The sequence below is a fragment of the Heterodontus francisci genome, chromosome 43 (assembly GCF_036365525.1).
Source record: "Heterodontus francisci isolate sHetFra1 chromosome 43, sHetFra1.hap1, whole genome shotgun sequence".
Lineage (NCBI taxonomy): Eukaryota > Metazoa > Chordata > Chondrichthyes > Heterodontiformes > Heterodontidae > Heterodontus > Heterodontus francisci.
Window position 1 is genome coordinate 9,773,137 of NC_090413.1, and position 24,537 is coordinate 9,797,673.

General features: G+C 48.1%; 1 protein-coding gene across 7 annotated transcripts in view; it reads right to left on the reverse strand.

Moving 5' to 3' along the window:
- Positions 1-24,537, reverse strand: part of LOC137355586 (ultra-long-chain fatty acid omega-hydroxylase-like) — a 162,961-nt gene that overhangs the window by 14,744 nt on the left and 123,680 nt on the right. For all 7 annotated transcript variants that reach the window (XM_068020866.1, XM_068020868.1, XM_068020867.1 and 4 more), the window contains exons 5-9: positions 23,896-24,023; positions 14,874-14,995; positions 11,809-12,076; positions 5,685-5,751; positions 3,087-3,216 (exon numbers count right to left, since the gene is read on the reverse strand). In XM_068020866.1, the coding sequence (XP_067876967.1) occupies positions 3,087-3,216; positions 5,685-5,751; positions 11,809-12,076; positions 14,874-14,995; positions 23,896-24,023 (715 nt within the window). The remainder of the gene's footprint in view (positions 1-3,086; positions 3,217-5,684; positions 5,752-11,808; positions 12,077-14,873; positions 14,996-23,895; positions 24,024-24,537) is intronic.

The following is a 24,537-nucleotide window of genomic DNA, read 5'->3' on the forward strand; positions in this document are numbered from 1 at the left end:
CTATCACAGAGGTCTTAGATGACAGCAGGAGGGAGGGACTGGACAAGCCGCTAACTCTGGACGAGCTGACAAAGGCCGTCGAGTCTTTCGAGACGAGTAAAACTCCCGGGAGCGACGGCTTACCGGTCAAGTTGTACTCGGCCCTGTGGGACTGGGTCGGCCCAGACCTGCTGGAAGTATACGAGAGTATGCTCCTGGCCGGCAGCATGTCAGAATCCATGAGGAAAGGCATCATCACCCTCATTTACAAGCAGAAGGGGGAGAGGGCAGAAATCAGAAATTGGCGGCCCATCTCACTGCTTAATGTTGATTACAAGATTCTGTCCAAAGTCATAGCCAGTCGAGTCAAGTCTGCTCTGGAGTTGGTGATTCACCCCGATCAGACCTGTACTGTACCCGGCAGGAAGATCTCTGATAGTCTCGCGCTACTCAGGGATACGATCGCCTACGTACGGGACAGGAGGGTGGACACCTGCCTCATCAGCCTGGACCAGGAGAAGGCTTTTGACAGGATATCGCACACCTACATGATGGACGTGCTTTCCAAAATGGGGTTTGGGGAGGGAATCTGCAATTGGATCCAACTGCTCTACACAAACATCAGTAGCGCAGTGTCAATCAACGGGTGGGAATCTGAAAGTTTCCCGATCAAATCTGGAGTCAGACAGGGCTGTCCTCTGTCCCCGGTCTTGTTTGTTTGCTGTATTGAACCCTTTGCTGAGTCTATTAGGAAGGATGCGAGCATAAGAGGGGTGACAATCCCAGGCAGCTGAGGCACTCAGGTCAAAACCTCCCTGTACATGGATGACGTCGCCGTCTTCTGCTCGGATCCGCTGTCCGTGCGCAGACTGATGAGCATCTGCGACCAGTTCGAACTGGCCTCGGGAGCCAAAGTTAACCACGGCAAGAGCGAGGCCATGTTCTTTGGGAACTGGGCTGACCGATCCTTTGTCCCCTTCACCGTCAGGTCAGATTACCTGAAGGTGCTGGGGATATGGTTCGGAAGGGCCGGGGCATGCACCAAAACATGGGAGGAGCGAGTAGCCAAGGTACGACAAAAGTTGGGCATGTGGGGGCAGCGATCTCTCTCCATTGTGGGTAAGAACCTGGTCATCAGGTGCGAGGCGCTCACGTTGTTGCTCTACGTGGCGCAGGTCTGGCCCATACCCCACTCCTGCGCCGTGGCAGTCACCCGAGCCATTTTCCGCTTCGTCTGGGGATCTAAAATGGACCGGGTCCGGAGGGACACGGTGTTCAAATCTCTGGACATGGGCGGGAAAAATGTACCCAACGTGGCCCTCATCCTGATGACCACCTTCGTGTGCGGCTGCATCAAGCTATGTGTAGATCCCCAGTACGCAAACTCCAAGTGTCACTACGTGCTGAGGTTCTATCTGTCCCCGGTGTTGCGAAGGATGGGCCTGGTCACATTGCCGCGGAACGCTCCGTGCAGTTGGGACGTGCCGTACCACCTATCCTTCGTGGAGCAGTTTCTGCGGGAAAACACCTTTGACCACCGGTCCATCAGGCAGTGGTCTGCACGGAATGTCCTCAAGGCCCTACGGGAAAAGGAAACGGTGGATCCTGTCGGATGGTTCCCCGAGTAGACCGTCAAAGTCATTTGGCGGAATGCCTCATCACCAGAACTTTCAAACAAGCACCAAGACGTAGCTTGGCTGGTGGTGAGAAGGGCCCTCCCCGTCAGCTCCTTCATGCACACCCGAAGTCTCGCCCCCTCCGCACAGTGCCCCCGCGTTGGCTGTGGTGGGGAAGAGACGGTCGCCCACCTCCTCCTGGAATGTGCCTTTGCAAAGCAGGTGTGGAAAGAGATGCAGTGGTTTTTGTCAAGGTTCATCCCAAGCAGCTCTGTAACACAGGAGTCTGTGCTCTACGGGCTGTTCCCAGGGACGCACACCGAGACAAACATCAACTGCTGCTGGAGGACTATCAATTCAGTGAAAGACGCCCTTTGGTCTGACCATCACTGGGAGAATATCCTGGCACTCCCAACCCAATATCCAAGAGAAGAGTATCACCACCGGACTGCAGCGGTTCAAGGCCCAGTACTACCTCTCATGGCAACTGTGACGGGCAAGAAATGCCGACCAACTGAGTTATGCTTAAGCATCATAATTATTGACGCTGTTTGGGAGCAGCCTCTGTAACTCACTCTATTCAGTGTCTCTTTCCTTAATAAATTGAAGATATAGTTTGAACAAAGACATAATCAAAGCATTAATGACATCATCTCTCAGCATCAAAGATCTGGTCAAAGTCCAGGCCCCTCACTGCCAGTATGATAATCCTTTATATTATGTCCTTTGTATTAATATTTCCTGTACCCTGCTCCACTGCTTGGCTCAGTGGTTAGCACTCGTCTCTATCCCACAGCAAGGGCTTCACTCCATAATCTGGGCCTGACAGCCCCAGTGTAGAAGCCAGGGTGAGAAGTTAAACTGAGGGTGTTGGTGGCTGGTCAGGTGGACGTGAGAGATCCCATGTGGCCTCTTGAAGCCTAAAGAAGGTTCAAAGACTTTCTAACGGGTGTGAGGTAGAACAGTAACGTGTCTGGGCCACATGTCCGCCCTCAACCAACATCACCAGAACAGATCAATCATCTGATTACTGTTTGTGGGATCTTGCTGTGTGTAAAATGGCCGCCGTGTTTGCTTCCTGCACAACAGCGACGACATTTCAGAAGCAATTCATTGACTTTGGGACATCAGAGATTGTGAAAGGTGCTACATAAATGCAAGCTGAGATGAATAACTGATGCAGTAAAGGGGAAGCGAGTTAATACAGGATGGGGAAAGGAAGAGAAGGATATGCTGATAGGATTTGATGAAGTAATTCATTTATTGTGCGTCCCACTTCATCCCACCAGTGGGAGCTGTGCCTTCATTCAGCCAACTGTACCCAGTGGCCTGTTTCTGTGCTGTAAATTCAATGATTTTTAAAATCTATTTAAACACAGCACAGTGTAACATGGGAACAAATGTGGACAAACATTTCTCCAAGTTATACAGGATCAGTGCGGGGTTTAATCTATAATGTTAGACGTTTGATCAAACAGTTCAGTCACTCACCACTCCACCTCACTGTGATCATTCTCCTCCATTAACTGCTCGATCTCATCTCGACACTTGTCCTGGTACTCGGGGTGTCTGGCGAGATTATACAAAACCCACGATATCCCACTGGCTGTCGTGTCGTGTCCTGGGGGAAAAGAAGGAATTTCGGAATCACAGCGATTGCCAAACACCTCATGGCAAAGACCCACGTAAACTCCGAGCCGCCTGGCTTCAGCACAAACTCTGTTGTTGGCTCGGATCCAGGCAGAAAGGGCAGGAAACACGGAGTGCTGCTTGGATATGTAAATCACCTCTGCTTTGCTGCTTCTCCTAGGGAGGGAGAGGAGGGAGAGGGGGGGGAAGAGGGGAGGGTGAAAAGGGGGGTGAGGAGGAGGAGAGAGAGTGGGGAGGAGGGGGAGAGGGGGAGAAGGGAGAGGGGGAGGAGGGAGGAAGAAGGAAAGGGGGGTGAGGAGGAAGAGAGAGAGTGGGGAGGGGAGGGGGAGGAGGAGGAGATGTCTCGTTGTCATTGGCGTGGGGCAGGCTCGATTGAGCAGCTGTTATGTGAGAGTGCAAGGGGGGGGTGGAATTGTGTGGGGCACTGCTCATTTACATAAACAGCCTGAATGCAGGTACCTGGTGGGAAGTGGCCAAATTTGCAGAGATCCCGTCCAGCTGTTCCAGGTGTTGAGCTGCTCCTTCAGCAAAAGCCCAGGAAACGTTTGATCTTTCTTTAGCGGGCACAAAGAGGCAGGAGTTATCCAGGACCCACTGGGTCCCACTGCCGGCCAGTCCAAACCTCCCCTCAACCACTGCCCAAACCCCGGACAGCCCTGCTAGCGGCCTCAGTGTGGGAGGTGACTGATTTCCCACTGTGCCACGACCGTGAGTTCTAACAGCAAGGTACACTTCTTCCTGATGCTGATTTATAAAGGTGGATGCTTCATACCATGGATTACACACTGTGGGCAGAATGTACTGGAGCTGGCAGGGCTCCTGGCGCAGGCCTTACCGGCAGTGGGACCCCCGCCTCGGCCATTCAGAACCCCCGCCCCACTGGCTCTATTTAACAGTGTCTGAGCAATTAACAGACTGGTGCCGAGATCCCCATCCCTTTAAAGGTGGGGATCCCGCCTCCAGTCAGAGAGCTGGCAGCTCAGTTATATCGGGAGCAGGCCCAGCGCTGGAGACTGGATCCAAGGCAGGGTCACTGGGGTCAGTGCTGCAGGCCCCAGCGATTGGGGGGGATGGAGGGTGGGTGTTGAGTGCAGGGGGAGGTGGGGGGGGGGGGCTCAGGGAGGTGGTTTGTATTCTGCTGGGGGTCTTCTGTGGGCCACAGATTGTCCATGGAGGAGGGCCCCATCACATGGGGGTTGCCTCATTTTACTGGGTGACCTCCCCACGTACCGGGGGCACCTCCCACCGCTACTGGCTTAATTCCAGCGATGGCGAGCGGGGGGTGGGGGGGTGGTGGAGAGGCCTTAGGCTGATAATAGGCCTCTTAAGGGCCTCACTTGGTCTCTGGGTGGGAAGGCCGTTGCCAGCCTAAATTGCAGTGCAATGGGAAGACAAAGGCCCTCTCCCCCCACCACCATCTCCCCCACCTCCTATCACAATTCTATGACCTCTCTGCTCCTAGCCCATCTCTGAGGCGCTCTTTAAATCCAGCCCTACATCACTCTGCTAACATGGGGCAGGGTCCCTTTAAGGCCACAAAGTAAACAGTGAGTAGCACCTCCCTCTCTCACCTCCTCGTCAGAAGCTTGAGAGTTCAGTGACTCGATCGCCTAATGCAGGCTGGCACTTCAGTGCAGTACTGAGGGGGTGCAGCACTGTCAAAGGTGCCGTATTTCAGATGAGGCATTAAACTGAAGTCCCGTCCGCCCCCTCCGGTGAGGGTAAAAGATCTCAAGGGGCTATTCAAAGAGCTGGGGAATTCTCTCCAGTGTCCTGATCAAACTGTCAATCAACATCACTAACAGGCACTTCACAGCCTCTTGGACAGCTCAGCATTGAGTTCAACATTTCACATCATAACCTCTGCTCCCATTTTGGTCACGGTCCTGCTATTCCCATTGACACCTCCTCCAGATCCAACATTTGTCTCTGTACTTGACCCATTACCATCTCCCTTTGCCTCGCACCATTAGTCCAGATAATGGTGGTTATGGTAGCATAGTGGTTATGTTATGGGACTAATAACCCAGCTGCTCTGGAGACATGAGTTTAAATCACACCACGCAAGAAGGGGAATTTAAATTCAGTTAATTTAATAAATCTAGAATTAAAAAGCTGGTCTCAGTAATGGTGACCATTACTGTCTTAAAACCCACCTGGTTCATTAATGTCCTTTCGTGATGGAAATCTGCTGTCCTTACCTGGTCTGGCCTACATGCCAGTCCAGACCCACAGCAATGTGGCTGATTCTTAACTGCCCTCTGAAATGGCCTAGCAAGCCACTCAGTTTATCAGAAAGCACTTCGGGATGGGCAATAAATGCTGGCCTTGCCAGTGACACTAACATTCCATGAATAATTAAAAGAAATTACTACCTCATGATGAAACTCGTGTTCTAATTATATTTACAACCAACAGGAATTCTTTCTGCACACTTACCCTCAAACATGAAGGTGTTGGCCTCCGACTGGATCTCCTCATCTGTCAGACCATTGCCATCCTCATCCTAGGGACAGAAGACAACAGGCTCATTGCCCATTAGCCCTTTCACTCAGTAACAGCAGGCCCTGTGAACATGTGTAGGATTACTGACCCACCATCATAACCCACTCACCCTCACCCATCCACTTAACCACCAACTGCTGTGAGAGAACATTGGCAGGAAAAGGCTTGAAAAAGTGTTGGGGAGGAGGTGGCAGAGTGGTAATGTCACTAGACTAGTAATCCAGAGACCAGGCTAATGCTCTGGGGACAGGGTTTGTATCTCACCACAGCAGATAGTGAAATGTGAATTCAATTAATAAATCTGCAATTAAAAATGCTAATGATGACCTTGAAACCATTGTCGATTGTTGTAAAACCCATCTGATTCACCAATGTCCTTTCGGGAAGGAAATCTGCTGAGTTTACCTGGTCTGGCCTACATGTGACTCCAGACTCAGTAATATGGTTGACTCTTAAATATGGCCTAGCAAGCCACTCAGTTCAAGGGCAAATAGGGATGGACAATAAATGCTGGCCTAGCAAGCGATGCCCACATCCCACAAAAACAAATTTTAAAAAATTGTTTACAAAATAAAACCTATCGTTTCCACATGACATTAATAAGAAACAAGCAGATTCCCTTACCAAATACTTGAGGGTGAAAGAAGATAGAAAACAGGCTGTTTCCAGGGTTGAAGGCCTCATTCGTGCCTTTGTTACCTCCAGGCTTGACTACTCTAACGCTCTCCTTCACCCACCATAAACCTGAGCTCATCCAGAAGTCTGCTGTCTGTATCTTAACTCGTGCCAAGTCCTGCTCACCCACCACCCCTGTGCTTGCTGACCTACATTGCCTCCCGGTTCAGCAAAGCTTCAATTTTAAAATTCTCATCCTTCTGTTCAAACCCCTCCCCATCTCTGTGATCTCCTCCAGCCCCACAACCCTCCGAGATATCTACGTTCCTCCAATTCTGGACTCTTGAGCAACCCCGATTTTAATCGCTCCACCATTGGTGGCCACATCTTCAGCTGCCTGGGCCCTAAGCTCTGGAATTCCCTCTCTAAACCTCTCTGCCTCTCCACCTCACTTTCCTCCTTTAAGACGCTCTTTACAATCTCCCTCTTTGGCCAAGCTTTTAGTCATCTGAACTAAAATCTCCTTATATGGCTCAGTGCGATACTTTGTTATATAATGATCCTGTGAAGCACCTTGGGATGTTTTACTACGTTAAAGGTGCTATATAAATGCAAGTTGCTGTTGTTGAGGGGTTTAAGGTAATATTAATATTAACTGTGACAGATTTAGGATGGCGAGCTGGAATGTTTAAACGGGGGGTTATGAGGCTGTGGAGTTCACGACTAGAATTAGTGATTGAAGCAGAAACCAGGTCAACATTCAGGAATAGGTTAGATAGGTATCTGAAGGCATTGGGATAAAGGGATTTAGGAACAGGGCGAGTACACGGGAATAGGAAACACCAACACAGACTGGTTGGGCCGAATGGCCTGTTGTAAGTTTGATGTAATTCTATTTAAAGGGTAACTTACAAGAAATGTTACACAGGTCCAGTTACCAAATAGAAAAAAGGATCAAAGTTCAGCTGGCTTACTTAATCCTTTACTGTGTGATTTATTGTAAGACTCACAGGACTACAAGTAATATCCAAAGAAAGCATGGGTTTTATTATAATTTAACTGGAACATATGTATATAAACACGAGCCACTTCTGAACACATCTAACACTGTCGGGCTACACCCACAACTCCCTGGTCATGTGTAACATGACATCACTTCCTCCGGTGATCTTCCCTTACAGCTCCTTAAGGTGGTTCGCTCTTAAGGTCGTCCCACAACATCCCTCTTTCTTCCAAAGATTAAAACATATGTACAATAAACAATATATTGCAGTTCAGAGTATCTATACCTGATTAAAACAAAACATTATTCACAGGTAAGCAAAGTTAACACTCTCTAAGACAGAGAGGAGATTTGCTTATTCGTCTCAATCTGGTTATTGTAAACCTCTTTCCTTGTTTGGAAAGCTTAGAAAAATGACGACCGGCAAAATCACCAAGCACGGGCAGTCTCTCTGGCCTCCAGGTAATTGCTGCGATGAACTGAAACCCGGGGAGAGACTCCCAGTCATATCGCTTCTTCATGTCAAGACTCCCAGCCTTTGTGTCTTCCTTTACATGGACTGACCTGATACACTCAACCAGGATATTTGCTACTATCTTTGGTGTGTTACTGAATCCATGTATTTTCACGATTTGTAAACCTCGACATACTGGAAGTCCTGTGACAGCTGGTCCAGCTGTGCCTACAATATAAAACAATTGTAGTGGCCATTCGGAGCTCCCATAGCTGCACTGTAAGGTTATCGTCCCAATGTACTTGATTGGAGAACCATTGTAGGCAGTCAGCCTAGCTCTGGTGGGTTGCACCGTAGATTCCCATTTAAGTACGTGTCCTATTTACAGATGGGCAGAATATTTGCACTTGCTCCAGTGTTGATTTTTACTTTGAGCTTATGTCTGCCAATCGTCTGTGGACATATAATTCCAATCATAGTGAATGCCTCAGAGTGTGTAATAACATCGACATGTTGATCCAAATTGACAATGTGAAATGACTGCTCGCTGTTCACACAGTACACTTTTCACCCGTGTCCTCCTGACAGTCTGTCTCTCTGCTAACCTGATATACCTGCTATACCTGCTTGAGCCTTTGTTGTATGTTGGCATACCTTTTGTTGTGTTTGCCTTCCTATCTTGCGGACATTCTTTCTGCGTGTGATCTGCCACATTCTTGTTTGCAGTATCTGAGCTCGGTCTTCTGCACTGCCTTGCCCAATGTTCTCACATACCACAAGCTTTGCACTGGTCCTGGTACGGTGGACAACGGCGAATTTGGTGAGTCAGACCACATTTGCCACAAGGTTTAGCAGACTCTGAGCTTTGGTTACCATACCAGTTGTAGTCGCCCCCAACGCTTGTAACTGTTGGTACCCAGCCATGATGGCTTCAGATTTCTTTCCATTATTAAGTAGTGTATCTAGAGTGTGCCCTGTCGTAAAGGTAGGAACTGTGGATGAGCAGAGATCTATGGACAGAAGTGGCTAAAAGCTAGTGGGCAGATACACAAAATAATTCAAAAGGCGAGTGGACTGTTGACCTTTATAAGAACAAAAGTAATAGGAGCAGAAGTCGGCCTGTCAGCCCTTCGAGCCTGCTCTGCCATTCAATCAGATCATGGCTAATCTTCTACCACAACTCTGATTTCCTTCCTGATCCCCATATCACTCGATTCCCTTCGATCCAGTGTTTCCAGGAATTTCTGTTTTGTATCACTTGCCTGGATGGGTGCAGCTCCAACAACACTCAAGAAGCTTGACACCACCCAGTACAAAGCAGCCCGCTTGATCGGCAACCCATCCACCAACTTCAGCACCTGACAGAGTAATACATGTTCAGATGTAGCTTGTGCAGTAACTGCTTGTATATATATGTTCCAGCTACGCTATAATAAAACCCACATTTTCTTTGGATATTACTTGTCGTCCTGTGAATCTTACAACAGATCACACACCAAAGGATCAAGTAAACATTACATGGTGGAAACATTTGGGCTATATTTCTTTCTGAAGACCACCAAAAAATATCACATTGTGGCAACATTTGATTTTTTTCCTGAAGAACACACCAACAAAAAGCAAACAAAGAACAGCAGGCTGCATACCTAGAGTTGCTGAAGAGACTGGACAGCAGTCAGCAGGACACCCCACAACAGGCAGTGAACTAGACTATAGGCAGGTCCCCAGCAGGTGTTGAAACTCTGTGAGTACAGCAGGCAGGAGATCGGAGCTTTCCCTTAACTGGCAGTGGGTTGGAAATTTGAAAAGCAGTAGCTAAAGCCATTACCGTTTTAACTTTCCCAGTTTTCTTTGCTTCGTGGTTGGGATCTAAGCCAAAAAGAGCAGGAAAAACTCAACCCTGCCACTGGAGGTCCAGCACAGTGAGAAAGCCTGGTTGTGGCAGCTGCTGGTACTGCAAACTCCAGCCCTCTTCAAAAAACATTCTCACAGTTTGAAAAAAACAGCAACTCACAGCTAAAAAAAACACAACAATCTGTGTAATCCAGCAGTCTCAGAGTCAGAAAAGGCTGTGTCGACAGCAAAAGCTGTGGTCTCTCACTCTTAAAAACGGCAGGTCCGCAAAAAAAATCAAATTGGTCTTAAAAAGGTAACAAAAAGAAGTCTGCTGTGAAAAAGACTGCATTTATAAAAAATCTGGATCATCAAGACAATGACTTTCAGATATCTGTTACAGACTGGAAGGTTTCGGGCATAGCATCTGAATTTAAACCGTTCTGACAGTAAATGGAGTTGTTTCCTGGATCAAGAAGTGAGTGAACCAGAGAAACAAGCTGTAAAAATCAAGATCGCACTGGGCAATGAAGGCCTGGAACAAATCAATACATCAGTAATGTCAGCTGAGGATGAGAAGGACCCGAGCAAGATATGGACATTCCTGGAGCAGCAATTCAAGGTCAAGGTAAATTTCTGGATACAAAGGCTTGAGCTTATGTCCTACCGACAAAGACAAGATGAACCATTGACCAGTTTGTTGCAAAGTTCCGAGACAAAGCTTAATATTGTGACTTTGCAGATATCGAATTGTCAGAATGGGTTATAGAGCTAGTAATCGCATCTGACCCAATAGAGACCTTTCAAAAAGACCTGCTAGAAAACAAGAAAGGGCGCACTGTAGATACACTACTTAATGATGGAAAGAAATCTGAAGCCATCATGGCTGGGTACCAACAGTTACAAGCGTTGGGGGCGACTACAACTGGTATGGTAACCAAAGCTCAGAGTCTGCTAAACCTTGTGGCAAATGTGGTCTGACTCACCCAATTCACTGTTGTCCACCGTACCAGGACCAGTGCAAAGCTTGTGGTATGTGAGGACATTGGGCAAGGCAGTGCAGAAGACCGAGCTCAGATACTGCACACAGGAATGTGGCAGATGACACACAGAGAGAACATCTGCAAGACAGGATGGCAAACACAACAAAAGGTATGCCAACACACAACAAAAGCTCAAGCAGGTGTAGCAAGTATATCAGGTTGGCAGAGAGACAGACTGTCAGGAGGACATGGGTGAAAAGTGTACTTGTGTGAACAGCGAGCAGTCATTTCACATTGTCAATTTGGATCAACATGTCGATGTTATTACACGCTCTGAGGCAATGACTATGATTGGGATTATATGTCCACAGACGATTGGCAGACATAAGCTCAAAGTAAAATCAACACTGGAGCAAGTGCAAATATTCTGCCCATCTGTATATAGGACATGCAGCAACTTGTCAAGGCTCTTTTAACAGCACCTTCCAAACCCACAACCTCTACCACCTAGAAGGACAAGGGCCACAGATGCATGGGAACTCCACCACCTGCAAGTTCCCCTCCAAGTCACACACCATCCTGATTTGGAACTATATCGCCGTTCCTTCACTGTCGCTGGATCAAAATCCTGGAACTCCCTTCCTAACAGCACTGTGGGTGTTTCTACACCCCAATGACTGCAGTGGTTCAAGAAGGCAGCTCACTGCCGCCTTCTCAAGGGCAATTAAGGATGGGTAATAAATGCTGGCTTAGCCAGCGACACCCACATCCTGTGAAAGAATTTTTAAAAATTATCTGGTCATTATCATATTGTTGTTTGTGGGATCTTGCTGTGTGCAAATTGGCTGCCATGTTTCCAACATTACAACACTTCAAAAAATACTTCATTGGTTGTAAAGCAATCTGGGACATCCTGCGATTGTGGAGCGTGCTATATAAATGAAAGTCTTTCTTCATTACAATGTTCAACCAGGAGGCTAAAATGGATGGAGATTCCCTGTCTAGTGATCTGCACAACAGCATTAACAGTGCTTCACAAGAAACCCACTCGGAGTGAAAACAATTGGGTTAATGCGAGGATGTGACACTTGCTATATAAACAGAGGGCTCTGCTTGTGGATAAATGCCTGGGACGTTCACAGGTGATGTTAGCAGTGGATAAAGCCTGACCTTTGTCAGCAGTAAGATGTCCAGGAAGTCCATGACTTTGCCTTTCTTGGAGTGGAGCCAGGTCTCCGTTCCCTGCTCCTTCAGGACCTCCCGTCGACGTTGCACTACATCCAGTGAGTACGAGTGCACCAGGTTACACAGCCTCTCAAATCGCTTGCCATTGGAGGACAGCTTGTAAATGAAGTTGATGTGATGTGGCAAATATCGTTCTCTCTTTACCACCAGCATGCTCAACTCATATATGGCAGCAATATAGTCACTGGACTTTCTATGAAGGAACACATAGACAAGAGGTGAAATTGCAGTGTTAGGGCTGTAATATGCCGAGTGGTGGAGCAGACACATTGAAGCCACGATGGGATCTACCCCAGAATACTGAGGGAGGCAAGGGAGGAAATTGCTGGGGCCTTGACAGAAATCTTTGCATCCTCATTGGCTACTGATGTGGTCCCAGAGGACTGGAGAATAGCCAATGTTGTTCCTTTGTTTAAGAAGGGTAGCAAGGATAATCCAGAAAATTACAGGCCAGTGAGCCTTACGTCAATGGTAGGGAAATTATTGCAGAGGATTCTTCGGGACAGGATTTACTCCTATTTGGAAACAAATGAACTTATTAGCGAGAGGCAGCATGGTTTTGTGAAGGGGAGGTCGTGTCTCACTAACTTGATCGAGTTTTTTGAGGAAGTGACGAAGATGATTGATGAAGGAAGGGCAATGGATGTTGTCTACATGGACTTCAGTAAAGCCTGGTACAAATGGTGAAGTCAGATGGGATCAGAGGTGAGCAGGCAAGATGGATACAGAACTGGCTGTGTCATAGAAGCATAGGGTAGCAGTGGAAGGGTGCTTTTCTGAATGGAGGGATATGACTAGTGGTGTTCCGCAGGGATCAGTGCTGGGTCCTTAGCTGTTTGTAGTATATATAAATGATTTGGAGGAAAATGTAGCTGGTCTGATTAGTAAGTTTGTGGACGACACAAAGGTTGGTGGAGTTGCGGATAGTGATGAGGATTGTCAGAGGATACAGCAGGATATAGATCGGTTGGAGACTTGGGCGGAGAAATGGCAGGTGGAGTTTAATCTGAACAAATGTGAGGTAATGCATTTGGGAAGGTGGGAAGTATACAGTAAATGGCAGAACCCTTAGGAGTATTGACAGGCAGAGAGATCTGGGCGTACAGGTCCACAGGTCACTGAAAGTGGCAACGCAGGTGGATAAGGTAGTCAAGAAGGCATACGGCATGCTTGCCTTCATCGGTCGGGGCATAGAGTATAAAAATTGGCAAGTCATGCTGCAGCTGTACAGAACCTTAGTTAGGCCAAACTTGGAATATTGCGTACAATTCTGGTCGCCACACTACCAGAAGGATGTGGAGGCTTTGGAGAGGGTACAGAAAAGATTTACCAGGATGTTGCCTTGCTTGGAGGGCATTAGCTATGAGGAGAGGTTGGATAAACTCAGATTGTTTTCACTGGAACGACGGAGGTGGAGGGGCAACATGATAGAGGTTTACAAAGTTATGAGCGGCATGGACAGAGTGGATAGTCAGAAGCTTTTTCCCAGGGTGGAAGAGTCAGTTACTAGGGGACATAGGTTTAAGGTGTGAGGGGCAAAGTTTAGAGGGGATGTGCGAGGCAAGTTCTTTACACAGAGGGTGGTGAGTGCCTGGAACTTGCTGCCAGGGGAGGTGGTGGAAGCAGGTACCATAGAGACGTTTAAGAGGCATCTTGACAAATACATGAATATGATGGGAATAGAGGGATACGGACCTTGGAAGGTTTTAGTTTAGGCAGGCATCAAGATCAGCGCAGGCTTGGAGGGCCAAATGGCCTGTTCCTGTGCTGTACTGTTCTTTGTTCTTTTGGAGAGTTCCTTATCTCCTCACTGCTCTGAGCAGGCCCTAATAGAGGCTGGGAGTAGGTATTCAGGACCTTCTTCTGAGCCGAGTTCAGCACAGAAGGTTAGGATCTGAGGCCGTTAAATGAAGAAACATCTTGATCATTGCAACAAACACACTGAGCAACACAAAGATCCACAAAGTGAAGCTTCTTATGTGTCAGCTCGGTGGGCAGCACTCTCGCCTTGAGGTCAAAGGTTGTTGGTTCCCACTCCAGAGATTTAAGCACTGAGGGAGTGCTGCACTGTTGGACGTGTTGTCTTTCAGATGAGACATCAAGCTGAGGCCTGGTCTGCCTCTTGGGTGGATGTAAAAGGACCCATGGTGCTAGGGAATTCTCCTGGCCAATATTTTTCTCTCACCCCAATGCACATGTTACCTGGTCATTATCTTATTACTGTTTGTGGGAGCTTGCTGTGCATAAATTGGCTACCACGCTTCCTACATTACATCGAAACAAAACTATCTCATTGGCTGTAAAACACTTTGGGATGTCCTGAGGTTGTGAAAGGCACTATAGAAATGCAAGTCTTTCTTTTCTCCACTCGCAGAGGTTGCTACATTTAAATTGTACCAGCTGTCTCTTCCACAAGATTACAGAAATACATCATTTATTAAAACCTACATGGGATTATCACTGTCAATCTCTTCATCCCATTATAACCCAGCCCGTGTAGCACCGAACACTCTCTTGTGACAGTAACAGGTAGTGTGAAGGGTGGGTCGAGACCCTTGGGCCTGTCCCTCTACAAATGCACAACCTCCCACATCGCGACCCACTGAATCACCCCATGGGCAGCACAGTGGCGCAGTGGTTAGCACTGCAGCCTCACAGCTCCAGCGACCCGGGTTCAATTCTGGGTACTGCCTGTGTGGAGTTTGCAAGTTCTCCCTGTGTCTGCGTGGGTTTTCTCCGGGTGCTCCAGTTTCCTCCCACATGCAGGTTGATAGGTAAATTGGCCATTATAAATTGCCCCTAGTATAGGTAGGTGGCAGGGAAATATAGGGACAGGTGGGGATGTGGTAGGAATATGGGATTAGTGTAGGATTAGTATAAATGGGTGGTTGATGGTCGGCACAGACTCGGTGGGCCGAAGGGCCTGTTTCAGTGCTGTATCTCTAAATAAAAATAAAAATAAATAAAATCTCACTGTCCAAGCTACTCACAGCTGGCAGTTGCTGTCATAGCTGAATGTGCATCTCAATAAACTGTCCAAGGTCATCAGACTGACATGCTCGAACATCTCCAATGACGACGCCCCCTCCGATATCAGCCTGCACCACTTGTCCTGTAATAAAACACAAACATTCTCCATTCACAACCTGTTCAATGAAATCCGAACAAGTAGAACATTGACACACAGGTTTAGGCAGGGACCGAAGACAGTGGCTTCGGTCGTCCCACTATTTAATTGGAGGAATTTTGACAAGATGTCTGACAATGTAAAGACAGTGGAGGTGTTGAGAGAGGTGGTGGTGAGGTAGAGTTGGGTGTTGTCAGTGTACATGTGGATACTAACACTGTGTTTACGAATGATATCGGAGGGACAGCATGTAGATGAGAAATAGGAGGGGGCCGAGGATAGAGAGGATAGATCCTTGCAGGACACCAAAGGTAATAGTTTAGGAACAGGAAGAGAAGCTATTGATGGTAATTCTCTGGCTATGATTAAATAGATAAGAATGGAACCAGGTCAGTCCCACCCAGCTGAACGACAATGGAGAGGTGTTGGAGGAGGATGGTGTGGTCAACCTTGTCAAAGGCAGCAGAGAGGTGGAGAAGGGTGAGGAAGGGAAGGTTAACTTTGTCACAGTCACTGCCACACATGTACATATACATATACACCCACGCAGACACACATATACACACTGACACCCACTCATAACCACATAGACACACACAAACACTACAATAACTGCCTTCAGAGCACACAGTTATTTCATGATGATACCTTCTTAGCATGTGGTGACAGTGCCCATATCAGCAGCAATGGACACTCACACCCAGTCACATGGTGATACAATTGTGGGAATGAGAGTTCACACGTCCCAAGTATCTCCATGTTCTAGCCTTTTTGCGAGATCAGCACATGATGGGCTGGATTTAATGGATCCCCCCCGAGCCAGGCTAGGGTGGTAGTGGGGGGGGGCAATAGAATTGCAACAGGACGTGGGCGGGGGTGGGGGGGTGGGGAGGCCCATCACCTTCCCATCCCTCCACGATTAAATCGAAGGTGGGATAGGCCGATGATGGCCTTCCAACCCAGAGGCCAATTGAGGCCATGAAGTGGCCCAGTATCAGCCAGTGAAGTGCCTCTTCCCAACATCATTGCAATTAAGCCAAGGGGGGGGGGGAGGCATCTGCGACATGGGGAGGTCACCCAGTAAAATGAGGCAACCTCCTTGCAGGCTTGGTGAGGGGGTCACTCCTCCGTCAGCAATCTGTGGCCAGCTGAAGGCTCCCAGCAGAAAACAACACAACACCTCCGTGAACCCCCGCTCCCCCTGCTCTCAACACCCAACCTTCCATCCCCCCCTTACCAGGACCTGCTGCACTGGCCCCAGCGACCCCACCTCACTTACCCTGGGTCTGGGTCTCCAGTGCTGGGCCTGCTCCCAAGCCTCTCGTAGTACCAGCAGTGTCAAGAGCTGGGGGTGGGGGCTCTGAATAGCCGAGGCATGGTTCCCACGCCTTTTTCGCCCAGAGCCAGGAGCCTCACCAGCTCCTCTAAATCTGAATTAAAACAGCTTTCTGCTGAGTATAGCTGCATTGTTTTTTATTATTCATTCATTCATGGGATGTGGGCATCGCTGGCTAGGCCCCAGCATTTATTGTCCATCACTAATTGCCCTTGAGAAGGTGGTGATGAGCTGCCTTCTTGAACCGCTGCAGTCCATGTGGGGTAGGTATACCCACAGTGCTGTTAGAGAGGGAGTTCCAGGATTTTGACCCAGCGACTGTGAAGGAACGACAATATAGTTCCGAGTCAGGATGGTGTGTGATTTGGAGGGGAACTTGCAGGTGGTGGTGTTCCCATGCATCTGCTGCTCTTGTCCTTCTAGGTGGTAGACGTTGCGGGTTTCGAAGGTGCTGTCTAAGGAAACTTGGTGCGTTGCTACAGTGCATCTTGTAGATGGTACACACTGCTGCCACTGTGCATTGGTGGTAAAGGGAGTGAATTATAACGGTGATGGATGGGGTGCCAATCAAGCGGGCTGCTTTGTCCTGGATGGTGTCGAGCTTCTGGAGTGTTGTTGGAGCTGCACCCATCAAGGCAAGTGGAGAATATTCCATCACACTCCTGACTTGTGCCTTGTAGATGGTGGAGAGGCATTGGGGAGACAGGAGGATTCCTAGCCTCTGACTGGATGTGGCAGGACTGCAGAGCTTAGATCTGATCTGTTGGTTATGGGGTCACTTAGCACTGTCTATCACATGCTGCTTCTGCTGTTTGGCACACAAGTAGTCCTGTGTCATCATTTTCATGTATCCCTGGTGCTGCCCCTGGCATGCCCTCCTGCACTCTTCATTGAACCAGGGTTGGTCCCCTGCCTTGATGGTAATGGTAGAGTGGGGGAAATGCAGGGCCATGAAGGTACAGATTGTGTTTGAATACAATTCTGCTGCTTCTGATGGTCCACAGTGCCTCATGGATGGCCAGTTTTGAATTGCTCGATCTGTTGAAATCTATTCCATTTAGCACGGTGGTAGTGCCACCCTCAGTGTGAAGATGGGACTCCACAAAGACTGTGCGGTGGTCACCCCTACCAATACTGTCATGGACAGATACATCTACGACAGGCAGATTGGTGAGGACGAGGTCAAGTACGTTTTTCCCCTCTTGTTGGTACCCTCACCACCTGCCATAGACCCAGTCTAGGAGCTATGTCCTTTAGGACTCAGCCAGCTCAGTCAGTAATGGTGTTACTGAGTCACTCTTGGTGATGGACATTGAAATCCTCCAGCCAGAGTACATTCTGCGCCCTTGCTACCCCCATACATCCAACTGGTGTTCAACATGGATAAGCACTGATTCATCAGCTGAGGGAGGGCAGTAGGTGGTAATCAGCAGGAGGTTTCCTTGTCCATGTTTCACCTGATGCCATGAGACCCCATGGGGTCTGGAGTCGATGTTGAGGACTCCCAGGGCAACTCCCTCCTGACTGTATACCACTGTGCCACCACCTCTGGTGGGTCTATCCTGCCAGTGGGACAGGACATACCCAGGGATGGTGATGGTGGTGTTTGGGACATTGTCTGTAAGGTATGTTTCTCTGAGTATGACTATGTCAGGCTGTTGCTTGACTAGTCTGTGGGACAGCTCTCCCAACTTTGGCACAAGCCCCCAGATGCTAGTAAGGAGGACTTTGCAGAGTCGACAGGGCTGGGTTTGCCAATGTCGTTTCCGCTGCCTCGGTCGATGCCAGGTGGTCATTCCTTCTCTTAGGCTTTCTCTTCCATCTGTTAGACTTTGTAGTGGTTTGATACAACTGAGTGACTTGCTAGGCCATTTAACCACATTGCTGTGGGTCTGAAGTCACATGTAGGCTCAACTAGGTAAGTACAGTAGATTTCCTTCCCTAAAGGGTAATGTCACTAGACTAGTATCCCAGAGCCTCAGGCTAATGTTCTGGGGACATGGGTTCGAGACCCACCACAGCAGATGGTGGAATTAGAATTCAATTAATAAATCTGGAATTAAAAAGCTAGTCCAGTGGTGACCGTGACACCATTGTCGATTGTTGTAAAAACCCATCTGGTTCACTAAAACCCACAAAAAGCAGGGGACCTAGAACTGAGCCCTGCGGAACGCCACTGGAAACAGCCTTCGAGTTGCAAAAACACCCGTCAACAATTACCCTTTGTTTCCTGCCACTGAGCCAATTTTGTATCCAGCTTGTGACATTCCCCTGGATCCCACGGGCTTTTTAAAAAATTGTGTTTGGTAAGTAACATATTGGTCTGAATGAAATTGGAATCATTGAAGATTAAATTGTGGAAACCCAACTTTCATTGTGACCACAATTAAATTCTGGTTATTGTAAATGATGTGAAAATCTCTAGTTCCGGACCTGAGATTGTTAAATAAATAATTAGCGTTTTTGAATTACTGGCCAATTTCAAGGACTCAGTGATTTGAGGTGATTCTGATTGTTTAATTATCTTGTTGGTTCTGGAATGCGTGATCAGGAAAAAAGGGAGAATTGCTCTCGCTATCAAACAGTCTGATCATTATCTGAAGACATTGCGTACTTGTACCTTGTACATTGAATTGTACTGTAGAATTGTTTCACAGAATGACTGAAGTTGAAGGTGGGGTTACTACTCATTCCTGCTGTTTTAAACAGATTTTTAATTCCTAGGGATGGATTAAAAATTGGGAAACATTTTTGTGCCTTTGTGACTCATGTTTTGAGCATTGGGAGTCAATGAAAAGCTGAAATTAATTTCCGAATTTAATTGTATTAGGTTTTTTTGTGCATGTTTTAAGGCACACAGACTTTGCAAAAATGCGAGTTTGATTTTTTTTTATTTGGCGAACATTTTTTAAAATTTGCTTGAAGACTGTGAGAAGCTCTGGGACACAAGCTGACACTGATTGATGATGGGCTGAATTTTATATCCCGCCCCCAAAGAGTGGGAAGCTGGCGTAAAATGGAGCGGGAGAATCGGAGGGCCCTTCCCAACCCACTCCTGCCTCCACCGCCATTTTACCAGGGCGGCAGCGGCAAAAAACGGCCCACCCATCCCAGGCCAATCAAGGCCCTTAAGTGGCCAGTTAACAGCCACTTAAGGGCCTCCGCCTGTCACCACAGGCATTTTACCCATGGTCGGTTGGGCGTTCCAGGCCCAAGAAAAGCCGCCTGACAAAACCAGGCGGCTCTCTGACAGCCTGGGGAGGGGGTGGGGGGGGTGGACCCTCCTGATCAGGCACCCTGTGTCTGACAGAGGGCCGCCCCTGATGCCCCAAGCACCCCCAATACCCAATATACACTCCCCCCCTTCCCCCCAATCAACCACCTTTGCCTCGCCGCGGCCCGACCGATCACCCTCGGCGAGGCCCCAAAAACTTACCTTTGTTCTGGGGGTCCTTCATCTTCCTTCTGATGACTGGGTTGCAGTCCCAGCAGTGGCCACTGCTCCTGGTGGCGCTATTGGGACTAACAGCTGCCGGCCCACTGATTGGCCAGCAGCTCCATTAGGCAGGACTTCCTGCCTCAATGAGGTGGAAGTCCCGCCTCAGACCAATTAAAGGCCTGGAGACCGCAAAACGCGGGCCGGATCCCCAGGCCAGGAAGAGGCGGGCTCGCCACCGACTTTTTAGTTGGTGGACGGCTCCCGTCCGCCGAGGGTAAAATGCAGCCCGATATTTGGGTTTGTTCTGTTGAAATGCAAAAAAGGGAGTTAATTGTTTCCACAAATAGCTGTGTCATTTTCTTTCCTGCTTTCTCATATCAGATTAACTCTGAATGTAAATCTACACATTTGTATTTATTTGTTTAACTGGATCTTATTATTCAAATCATTCACAGGGGAATGACAGCATAGACTTGTAATCCAGAGGCCTGGACGAATGCTCTGCAGACATGAGTTCAAATCCCATCACAGCAGCTGGTGGAATTTTAGTTTAATTAAATAAATCTGGAATTGAAAGCTAGTCTCAGTAATGGTGAACATGAAACTACCAGATTATTGTAAAAACCCATCTGGTTCACAAATGTCCATTGGGGAAGGAAATCTGCCATCCTTACCCGATCTGGCCGATGTGTGACTCCAGTCCCACAGCAATGTAGCTGACTCTTCACTGCCCTGTGAAATGGCCTCGCAAGTCACTCAGTTGCATCAATCTGCCATAGAAAAATCGAATACCTACCCCACATGGACTGCAGCGGTTCAAGAAAGCAGCTCACCACCATCTTCTCAAGGTCAATTAGGGATGGACAATAAACGCTAGCCTTGCTAGCGACACCTACTTCCCTGAAATTAATGTAAAAATTGCCAACTATGGTCATTTGTAATTCTATTGACACAAAATGATCACAGGCCAATGGACTTTAAAATAACATCCTGAGAACCTGGGTTTGCAGCATCTCTGCTTTGCTACTAATGGTGTAGCTATTTGGAGGAAGGAGATGTGGAACTGGAGTTAAAGGTTTCAGCAGCTTAGGCTTTTGCATCAACCAATTGTTAAGAACACTAACCATCACAGTGCTGAAATTGAGAACGTTTGGACCACATTCGATCAGATTGGATTCTGAGAGGTGGTGGGAATCATTGTTCAGATGGAGCCCGATGAAGACCCAGGTCTTATGCTGCTGGTGTTTCAGTGGAACTGTGTTGCTAATTTTGATCGACTGCAGACGGTGTGTTTGAAAACAAGGACCACAACTGGACAACGCTGTTAAACAGGCTGAATTAGCTGTACAACTTTTCACAGATATACCCCGGCGGCAACGACAGAGAGAAGAATTGGGGAAGTGTGGGAATGGGAGTTCAACCTATCTGAGTACCTCGATATTCTGGGCTGTCTGTGGGATCAACAGACCATGAGTTAAAACAACTTTCCACTAAATACAGGAAAGGATATCTCCACAGACAAGGAGGGTGATGGATGTCTGTAAGTTACTTGGCCATGTTTTAGTTTTAGTTTTTAGAGATACAGCACTGAAACAGGCCCTTCGGCCCACCGAGTCTGTGCCGACCATCAACCACCCATTTATACTAATCCTACACTAATCCCATATTCCTGCCACATCCCCACCTGTCCCTATATTTCCCTACCACCTACCTATACTAGGGGCAATTGCTAATGGCCAATTTACCTATCAACCTGCAAGTCTTTTGGCATGTGGGAGGAAACCGGAGCACCCGGAGAAAACCCACGCAGACACAGGGAGAACTTGCAAACTCCACACAGGCAGTACCCGGAATCGAACCCGGGTCGCTGGAGCTGTGAGGCTGCGGTGCTAACCACTGCGCCACTGTGCTGGTCTGGAATATATATATATATATTTTTACATGTTTATATATATGTAAAAAACATAGTTACTTGTGTTTCTGAGGAATGCTAGATGTGAATATGATGCAAGTATCACAAGGGAATAAAATGAATAGAAGAGACTGAGAAAGGCAAAGTGTATTTGGCTGTCTCCATATTGTTATTCTGTTGTCACTTCTATGTATCTTTCATGTCCGATGATATTTTGGCGATGTGCATGGAATGTAGAGATCAAAGGTGCAAATAGTATATGTGATGAATCTCTATACGCAGCACTCGTATGGAACTGTGTGGTGTGATATCTCAATGCAGACCTGAGCACCAATGTTTTCTCTAATTTCTCTGTGTAATGCATGGCCTGTTCATTAGATTATGTGGCACATTCCCAATTGCTGCACAGCCAAGTACCGCATAGATAAGAGTGGAACTGAGTACTCATACTGGAACTGTGCAGTATGCTGTCTCTATAAAGACCCTGCATTGTTACAACTGTATGTGTGTGTTTACCCTGGTGTTTAAAGTCACAAGAAATTTGAACAAGAAATCGGTTCAAGAACTATCCCCAGCAGTGCCAGCTGACACTCAGTCACATGGAGACACTATCACCAACAGTGCCAGCTCACACCCAGTCACATGGAGACACTATCACCAACAGTGCCAGCTGACACTCAGTCACATGGAGACACTATCACCAACAGTGCCAGCTGACACTCAGTCACATGGAGACACTATCACCAACAGTGCCAGCTCACACCCAGTCACATGGAGACATTATCCCCAACAGTGCCAGCTTACACCCAGTCACATGGAGACACTATCACCAACAGTGCCAGCTTACACCCAGTCACATGGAGACACTATCACCAACAGTGCCAGCTTACACCCAGTCACATGGAGACACGATCACCAACAGTGCCAGCTTACACCCAGTCACATGGAGACACTATCCCCAGCAGTGCCAGCTTACATACAGTCACATGGAGACACTATCACCAGCAGTGCCAGCTCACACCCAGTCACATGGAGACACTATCACCAGCAGTGCCAGCTCACACCCAATCATATGGAGACACTATCGCTAACTGTGCCAGCTTACACCCAGTCACATGCTGACACTATCACCAGCAGTGCCAGCTCACACCCAGTCACATGGAGACACTATCACCAGCAGTGCCAGCTCACAACCAATCACATGGAGACACTATCACCAGCAGTGCCAGCTTACACTCAGTCACATGGAGACACTATCGTCAACAGTGCCAGCTCACACTCAGTCACATGGAGACACTATCACCAGCAGTGCCAGCTCACAACCAATCACATGGAGACACTATCCACAGCAGTGCCAGCTTACACTCAGTCACATGGAGACACTATCGTCAACAGTGCCAGCTTACACTCAGTCACATGGAGACACTATCGTCAACAGTACCAGCTCACACTCAGTCACATGGAGACACTATCACCAACAGTGCCAGCTCACAACCAATCACATGGAGACACTATCCCCAGCAGTGCCAGCTTACACTCAGTCACATGGAGACACTATCGTCAACAGTGCCAGCTCACACCCAGTCACATGGAGACACTATCGTCAACAGTGCCAGCTCACACTCAGTCACATGGAGACACTATCACCAGCAGTGCCAGCTCACACTCAATCACATGGAGACACTATTCCCAGCAGTGCCAGCTCACACTCAATCACATGGAGACACTATCACCAACAGTCCCAGCTCACACCCAGTCACATGGAGACACTATTCCCAGCAGTGCCAGCTCACACTCAATCACATGGAGACACTATTCCCAGCAGTGCCAGCTCACACTCAATCACATGGAGACACTATTCCCAGCAGTGCCAGCTCACACTCAATCACATGGAGACACTATCACCAGCAGTGCCAGCTCACACTCAGTCACATGGAGACACTATTCCCAGCAGTGCCAGCTCACACTCAATCACATGGAGACACTATTCCCAGCAGTGCCAGCTCACACTCAATCACATGGATACACTATCACCAGCAGTGCCAGATCACACTCAATCACATGGAGACACTATCACCAGCAGTGCCAGCTCACACTCAATCACATGGAGACACTATTCCCAGCAGTGCCAGCTCACACTCAATCACATGGAGACACTATTCCCAGCAGTCCCAGCTCACACTCAGTCTGTTACTTACATGCAGGATGCTGGTGGACTGATTGAAGATTTTCACATAAGGTTTCAAAATGTCGAAGTGAAAGGCGGGTGTTAAAAGACGTCGGTGACGAGCCCATCGCTCCCCTTTACTAATTAGCAGGCCATCACCTGAGAGGAGGAAAATAAGAGGTCAGGGGTCAAGGTTAGGTGTCATCCAGCCAATGGCTGGAGTTATCAGTGTACAATGTATGAGCGTGGATGGGGGGAGGGGGATGGAGGTAGCCTGAGGAGTGCTCGAGCTTCAGTACAAGGTTTAAACTCTGCAGACCCCCAACACCTCCACCCCCTGCAGTACCCCACCCCCCTCCCCATACAGTCAGTTTGTTACCTTCGTCCCCCAAAGTCCCGAAAAGGTTGGATTAAGAAGGAGCGCATCATCCGCCACACTCACATTGTTTAGCTGTGAACTCAAGCAGAGCTGGGAGCTGCCTGGCCAAATCCCCAGAATCTCCCCATTAACCGAGGAATGATGCAGGAGAGTTCCGACACAGTGAAAGACTCACAATACACAAAGGTATTACTCCAAGTGACAGCATATCCTCATAACTCAGGGGGCAGCTGCAACTCAATGGGCAATGCTCTCGCCTCTGGTCGTGGGTTCAAGTCCCACTTCCAAGAGTTC